Source organism: Vanessa tameamea, chromosome 18 (genome assembly GCF_037043105.1).
Source record: "Vanessa tameamea isolate UH-Manoa-2023 chromosome 18, ilVanTame1 primary haplotype, whole genome shotgun sequence".
In the NCBI taxonomy this organism is placed as follows: domain Eukaryota; kingdom Metazoa; phylum Arthropoda; class Insecta; order Lepidoptera; family Nymphalidae; genus Vanessa; species Vanessa tameamea.
This window is the reverse complement of record NC_087326.1, coordinates 8,775,544-8,784,348: the sequence shown is the minus strand read 5'-3', so window position 1 is coordinate 8,784,348 and position 8,805 is coordinate 8,775,544. Positions and strand designations below refer to the sequence as shown.

General features: G+C 31.9%; 1 protein-coding gene across 1 annotated transcript; it reads left to right on the top strand.

The window, feature by feature from the left end:
• The first annotated feature begins 140 nt into the window (after positions 1–140).
• On the top strand, positions 141–7,725 carry LOC113397618 (FAS-associated factor 1). The gene is made up of 16 exons (XM_026636044.2): positions 141–289; positions 707–775; positions 1,054–1,180; positions 1,971–2,096; positions 2,500–2,671; positions 3,168–3,312; positions 3,770–3,895; positions 4,352–4,472; positions 4,869–5,014; positions 5,759–5,913; positions 6,217–6,353; positions 6,461–6,623; positions 6,701–6,797; positions 6,884–7,024; positions 7,105–7,182; positions 7,310–7,725. Exons 1-16 carry the CDS (start codon positions 251–253, stop codon positions 7,388–7,390), a joined length of 1,923 nt encoding a protein of 640 aa, XP_026491829.1. The 5' UTR covers positions 141–250; the 3' UTR covers positions 7,391–7,725.
• Positions 7,726–8,805: the final 1,080 nt, after the last annotated feature.

Here is an 8,805-nt window from a genome sequence, read left to right as displayed (position 1 = left end):
TATAACGATATTTGTTTGCAAAAAAATAAACAAGTTACAATTATTATCAGAAATTATTAAAAATTCATACGTGTTAATGTTATCTTATAGATGTAAATCGACTATGGTAAATGATACAACAAATCGTTTCAAAATTTTAATGGCAATACTTAACAAATTGTCTATAGTCAATGTTTGAGTGTGATTTGCCTGCAATCTTAAATGTCATACTTATTAGAAGAGTAGTATTTTTGAGCTCAAATATATCGGAATGGCTGAAAACAGAGAAGAAATTCTTGCAAATTTTCAGGTAAATATTACCCATATTATTAATATCAATTTAGGTGAACTAACACAGTGTTATAGTTTTAAAATGTTCAGGTTATGTGAGATACAAAAACAGTGACTGTTAATTCTCCTTTATCTCTTTGTACTACGTCTAACGCGAAATTATATTGTTATTATCATCGCTGGATATAAGGTGCAAACTTTCTTTCCTTTATTTTCCCAAAAATGGACGCCATTTCTCGTTGTGACGACGTTTTTCCATGAATCTTTCAAAATGTTCTTTGTGCTCCGTTTTAAAATTTACGTCTGATTACTTGAATTTCCAAGGTGATTAGTAGATATTTTTTTAAATTCCTCTATCAAGCTCATGCAACCTTTTATGGAATCCAATCCTCAGTCTATGTCTGAATATAAATAAATAAAATGATTTTGTTTTCAGGGTATCACAAATATAGAAGATGTTGCTGAAGCAATATTTCACTTAGAAGAAACAAATTGGGACTTACTTGTAAGTCTATTTACATAATTATTCAGTATTAATTACCTTTACAATATTTTTATATAATGAATTCTATCTGACCTATACAATTTAATAAACAAACACGACTATGAATAACATGAACAATTAATGTAAACAAAGAAACATCAATATGTTGTATAATAATTATAATGACTAATAAAGGGTAACAATTATATGTACTAAGAAGTTTTTTTATTTCAAGTATGCTATTAGCAATATTTTTAAATATACACAGTTAAATAAAGATAATTATTTATTGGTTACAGTCAGCAATTAATAGAGTAATGCCTCAAGATGACAACAATTCAGCATCTCAGTCCAATGACACTCATGATGTGGAGATGATAGATGATGATATATCTGTGATAACTCTTAAAAAACCACACCCGCCTGGTAAGTAAAATAAAAACATTGTATTTTAATTAAATTGGTACATTTACCATGTGTTAATTTCACTACTGGACAAAGCCTGCCTCTCCTCTCGAGGCTTCGAAAATAATCTACCATGCTGTACCAATTAGGTTGGTGAATGCCATGTAGGTAGACCCTTGTAGGTTTCTGTGTTTCCCTTCTCTGCGATGACTGCAAATATTCATGTGTTCTAGCTTCATCTGTACTATTAATTAACATGTATTCAATTAGTTTTTATCTTAAATGAAGCACATATTTTATACATGTTATATATCCTTCCGGTCCTAGCTTTGTGAGATTTAAATAAGATTAATCTTACTAAGTAATGGTTCTTAAGCATTGAGATATAAACATGTGCATCCCACAATACCACAAGTGTTTCACAGGTTTCTTTAAATAATATTTCTAATACTACTGGTTCCAATTGTGAAGGCCAATATTTAACTACAAGATGCTTTATTTATTTTAATAAAGTTCTAACCGATATATTTTTATTTTCTCCATGATGCAGGAAAAACTAGATTTATTTAAAAAAATATGATATTTATTTAAAAATGATATTTTAATTCATTAAAAAAAATCATTCTATGAAACAAGATGGATTATTAAATTAACAAATATTTTTTTCTATGTAGTCTCATTATTATTTTATCTATTTGATAACACATTGATTTTTGCAAATTTTAAGTTATTGCTTAATCTAATGTGATCTCTGCTGATATTACTCACTTTTGATATTAGCTAATAAACAAATATGTGTTTATATTTGCAGATCGGGAAGATAGAAATCAAGCTTCAACCTCATCTCCTAAAAATAATTCCATTGACTTAATAGAGTTACAAGTTCATTGTAATAATAAAATACATGAAATAAAAATATCTGGTGCATCAACTGTCCGTAAGTGAAATAATTTATATTTACAAAATGACAATTATGATATTTTTTTTTTAAATTTATTAAACAATAATGTAATCAAAACATTGAGGATAATTCACAACAAATGAAAAACACATGAAATGTAATAAAAATGGTATAGGAATGGCCTGTACATGCCATTGAAAAGAAAAGGGTTAATACCTTTATATATAAACCCTTCTTCTCCTTTATTAGAAACTTATGACACCTGTAACAATGTTTCACTTTACCGCCAAGCATGAGATGAATTATAACCACAAATTAAGTACATAAACATTCTAAGGGCTTTCCAGTATTAAAACCTACAATCTTCTGTTAACATTAACATTTTATAACTACTGGGCCACGTTGGAATGGAATTTCATATGCATATTGCTATTTTTAGATGATCTCAAGAAGCAATTAGAGTTAGTTTGCGGTGTACCTGTGTGTAGGCAGCAGATATCTGGGCTGGGCGGCTCACGGGCTACTTCTGCAGCCACACTCTCAAGTTTAGGACTTGCTCGTAACGGAGTGTTGGGCCTCAAAGCTGCAGAACGACTTATGGATGATGATGAGTGAGAAAGTTATTCATGCTTAAACTAATAATGCTAAATTTATGTCGCATATATGTATATTATAAAGCTGCAGTTTTAGTGTAGTTCTTTTAAGCATGAACCAGTGCACGCAAAAATAATAACGAATATATAGTTATATATATAAATAATAATAAATTCGTAATTAAGGCACCTTTGCTTTCTGTCAATACATATAAACATCTAGAGCATTATAATTTAATTAAAAAAATACATTTATGTTTCCATAGAATCTGAAAGTATAGTCATAACCCCCTCGGTTAAGTACTAATATTTTTGTCCTTTTTCTAATGATCTTAATTTAAATTTATTTTAATCTAATAAATCTCACTGGGTTTCTAAAAACAATATGTTGCTATTAAATCTCTACAGATACGATTTATATAAATATTAAAGATAGTAACTATGTATACCAAAAACCACAAACAACTAAATTGACTATAAATTGATAATTATTGTTATTTCGTTTTGCTACCAGGGTAGCAGAAAGATTAACAACGACATATGTTCTTCGAGTGAAACATGATCAAAGAGAATATACACTGAAATATCCCGGCACTAAAACTGTACAAGAAGTCAAAAATGATCTCTATTCCCTCACAGATATACCTGTTCGACATCAGGTGAGGAAACACTTTAACTTTATTCATTTTTATTATTGAACTTGTCTGTTAGTAGAAAATTAAAAAAATATGTTTAACAATGCTTTTTATTCTAGGAATAATTATCTATAAAAAATGTTTTAATTTTATGATCCCTTATGGTTTAAAAAAATATATATATTTTAGTTACTGAAATAATTTTAAGTTTCATTTGTTATATAATTTAAAACGACTTTAAAGCATCGAAAATCTATTGAATAATATATTTATATTTGATAATGTAGCAACTTGAAACGGTATGAGAAATGAGCTATATAATTTTATCTGGAGTGATGATTATTATGAACACTTGTTGCTATTCATTGTTTTAATAGCTCTGATATCATCCTAATATTATGTACATACTTACCTATGCTATCTACAGTTCTTTAGATATTTTTTTGTAATTATGTAAATTGATGGTATTGTATATGTATAGGTTTGGACCGGCTGGCCTACTGTGACAGGATTAGATGACACGGTACTTGCCATGGTTGGTTTAGACTTACCTCAGCACGAACTAACCGTCAAACGGGCACCTAGTAAACAACGAGAATACAAGAGAGTAAGATACTTTTCTGTATTGAACCTTTAGAATCTTTTAAACATTCAAATTGGCAACAAAATATCTATGTAATATGGTATGTTTTTAGTGTAGACTTTAATGAATTATATTATGTTGTAGTAATGCTCAGTTCTGACTGAATTGTCGAAGTTTTTGTCGATTCTAATATACCCTTATTATAACCAATAATAAATCACCTAGGAATATTATTAATGTCATAAATTCAGCTAAATTTTTTTAATTCTCATTTTTGTTGTAACTATATCATCTCGCTATGCTATACTAATACAAATATTTAACATTATTAATTTATTGTTATATTTTGTAGTATCCGGCTCCAAGGACCATCTTATTTCTGTCTGTAAAGTTTCTGTCATGATTCGAATCTGCATCATCACGAGTAAAATGTGAGGCAAAATGAATGTTCAAATTATTTACAACTAAATATATTTTCAGATAGTAGTCGAAAGTTCGGATAGTGATAATAGTTCAGTAGAAGAAGTTGAAGATGGAGACAGTTTTCCCACAGAAGATGACATGTTCGTTGATGTATCTTCAGAACGGTTACAACCACTCAGTAAGTAATATTACAACTGTTTATAATAATATAATATATATCGCTTTTGTCCCATTCGTTCAAATTGTCCCCGGTAAGCATTGCATGGGTGTAATACTAACTAAATATGAAAGTATTCACTCACACATTTGATGTTTTATTTTTTGATGGTCCAAATAATGATATAAATTTATAAAATATAATAAATACTTCAGTTGTTATTTAGACTTTATATAAACTTAGTCAAACCTCATAGACACTGTTAATACTTCCTTTGGTAGAAATTTTGTATGTACCTGTGCCTTATTACTTTTTTTAAGATACTAATAAAATTAATATGCCATTTAGGTTCGTTTTCCTCTGCAATAATTTCCGACATTGTTAACGTTATACAATATTTGTTGTCTCATTATCCAGTGTCTGAACATGTCGAAGACGAAGCATTAGGATGTATAGAATTCGCACAGCGCTTCCGTGCTCGCTATGGACCCAATACGCCAAATTTCTTCGAAGGGACCTTACAGGATGCTATCAAGGAATCCTGCCTGAAACCTGCGAAAGAGGTGATTTTGTTCAATTCTCAAATTATCATATAAGGTCTGATCGCGTAGCAAAGAAAATTTTGGTCATTGTCCTTTTTGTCTATGGTTTTGAAAATCTTCGAATATAAATATATAGTAGATAAATATATATGTAGAATATAAGTATTGTCATTTCAAAATTTTACAAAGAATAAAAAAGTTTTCATATTAATAAATGGTGATAGAGCTTGACCATCTGGGTAGGTACCATCCACTCAAATATTCTACCGCTAAACAGCAGTACTCACTATTGTTGTGATCCAGCTTGAAGGGTGAGTAAGCCAATGAAACTACAGGAACAAGAGACAAGGTTGGTGGAGCACTGGTGATGTAAGGAGTAGTTAATATTTCTCACAGCGCCGTTGTCTATGGGCCAGTGGTGACCACTTACCATCAGGTGGCCCATTTGCTCGACCGCCTACCTATATCATAATAAATAAAAATAAAATGTTTGTAATGATGACGCCATTCATTGAACCTGTGTGAATGCAATGGCAATTTAATAATTAAATTCTTCTTTCTCTGTCACCACAGACCCATTTATATCCTTTTATTGATGGTTTTTGATTGATGGATGAAAAAGTCCTTATAATAACAGGCATAAATGACTAAAGTGGTAACCTGACATAATATCTTAAGTTCCAAGGTTTGCTGCGCTTTCATAGTATAAGGAATGATTTACTAATATAAAATAATCGTTATTGAAATTGTAATATTTGTTTACAGAGAAAGCTACTAGGAGTATACTTACATCACGAACAATCAGTTTTGTCCAATGTGTTCTGCGCTCAACTATTAGGTTGTGAAACTGTTCTACAGACTCTTGCTGCCAACTTTGTACTCTACGGATGGGATCTTACACATCCACATAATAACAATATGTAAGTATACTATAACCCATTTGTTTTTAAGTACAGACATGTACAAATTCAAAATCAAAATTAGAACATTTATAGGTTCTTTATTATTTTTGATCTTACTCAACAGAATATAAGCATAAACTATGGTTCCTAATACTATTTCTTTGGTAATTTCAATGTATTGAATGTTTTAACTTCTGCTGTGAAGTTAAATTCCACAATTTTTTTATTATAAAATGCAAAAAAATAGTAATTAACGATCAAATGCAGCCTTATAAATGTGGACTTGGTTGAATACGAGCATTAACTGTATGTGACACGCAGGCTGCTGACGTCGATAGCGAGCGCGCTGGGCCCCGTGGCCAGCATGACGATCCGCAGCATACCCGTGGAGCGCCTGCCCGCGCTGCTCATCATCATGCGCGTGCGCTCCAACACCGAGATATACTCCGTCATCAATGGTATATTAGTCTTACGTGTCGATACTCTGATGGCATTACATTGTCATTTACAAAAAAAATATTACATTAGTTCTAAACAAAGTTTTTATTAAATTGTTCGTATATAGGTAATGTTGGAGTGTCCGAATTGGTGGGCAGTCTAGTCGAAGCTCTAGAGAGATTCGCGTCGCAACGTGAGGAGGATGCGCGGTTAGAGAGGGAAAGAGATGCAAGACAACGAGTCAAACTCGAGCAAGACGAAGCATATCAGCGCAGTCTCGAAGCTGACAGGTAATACTTTCTTCTTAATGTGTATAATACATTATTATTATTATTTTATGTATTAAATCAAATATAATATCTAACAGGGCGAAAGAAGAAGTAAAAAAGCAACAAGAATTAGAAAGAAATCAAGAATTGGAGAGAGTAGAATCGGAAAGACAAATAGAGGAAGCCAGAAAAGAGGTAAGTTGTGACAAAATAATTGTCGCGTAACGTTCACATAATGACTACCATCCCTGAATTATAATAAAACTGTTTGTCTACAACAGGCGCTTCGAGCTGGAGCGGAAGCGCGCCTCCCAGCGGAGCCCGCCGAAGGCGACGCCGACGTGGCGCGCGTGCGCGTGCGCCTGCCGCCGCCGCACCACGCCTGCCTCGAACGCCGCTTCCGCGCGTCCGACTCGCTCGCCGTAAGTAACGCCATGTCAGACTTTACTGAAAACCTGTTTCACGAGACTTTCCATCGAGATAATAACGTATTTTGTTACAGGCTTTATTAGACTTCCTCGCATCGAAAGGTTACCCAAAAGAAAACTACAAGGTTATCGCTAGCTGGCCTAGAAGAGACGTAAGTATATATGTATTCTAGACGTATAGTATAATGAGTGGGTGATACATACCCATTGGGACTTGCTCAAAGTTCTACCATCAATAAAATAAAGTTCCATAGTTATAATATATAAAAACTTTTTCAGCTCACCATGGAATCTCACAATAGTACACTGAAGGCGCTCAAGTTATACCCACAGGAGACGGTCATGTTGGAGGAACGGTGAATGTGACACGCCACAGCTGCCGCGGAACGTACATGATTCACGAATAACAAACAGAGGGTACCAATATCCAACAGTTTCAAACTACCCGCATATCACCCAACTTCGACCAACTTCGTTTATTAAATCACACGATCAGTTATCTCTTATTTTAACGTATCCCTGTCTAAATATGTAGTATGTATATATAAGATTCTCATTAATTTAAAATTTATTTTTGAATTTTAACATTATAAATATCATTTAATCCTCCCATATTATACCTCCATAATGTAGACCGAGACATAGTGACTGAAAATTCTAAGTGATTTATTACAAGTGTCCAACTTGACATTTGTCTCACGAACATGTTTGTTAGAAGCTACACTTGTTGTCTAATTTAGACTTTTTAGTGAATACTTATGGAAACCTGAACGAATGTTCCGCTGTAAGATATATTAATATTAAATTAAAATATAATTTTATAATTAAAAAAATAAGTAGATATTTTCTACAAAATAGCACTTGAATCGTGAAAAGATATGATATAGTGACCATTAATATACTTGCTATGTTTTTGTGGAGGAGTGCAAAGGCGGTGCCCTTTGACTAACGCTATTATTTTATTATTTTTTTAGTTTGTTTCGGTATTCCATCAAAATAAACCCCACATTGAGCATGACTGATAAATGTCACACGTGCGCATTTATAGAAAAAAAAACGAAAGTAATTGATTGAATTATAAACATCAATTACTATCGTTAACCTCTACTACCTCTGAAGTGTACCCGAAATTGTCAAATTCATAAAAAAATATCTCGTAACTAAATATTTTATTAATAAATGTGATTATTTTGAAACGAATATTCTGTCCGAACGGCTTGACGTGGTGATTTTCGTAAAAGATTTAACTGTAATTATAAATTAAATAAATAGCACGAAATAAATATTTAATAAAAACACACGTTCTAGTTGGTTAGTCATGCCAGTCTATCTATTATGGAATACATACAAAAATCTTTGTGAAATACACTTTGTCCTGCGTTTACGTTTCAAGGAAGCTAAGACCATTATTTGTCATACCATTGAGTAATCCGAATCCTAAAGTTTCGCAATATTTGTAATAAATTACTAGAAATTTTCAGTCGCTAGCTCCCGGGCTAATAGTATTTCATATAATGTACCACATTTGTAATTTATAAATTTTAATAAAATAGAGATACTGCTAACAAATATACTTGTACAAAATATCTAATTAGAACTGCTAGACGTTCTATTAACATTAAGTTTATTAAATTTGATGTCAATAGAATTCTCTTGTAAATATAAATGTTTTTAAGTTAAATAAAATAAAAATATTACGCTGAAACTGCCAGCTTACGTTACGCTAAAAGAGTCAGTGGAAATAGTGCCGTTCGTTCGTAGTATTTAGGAGGCCC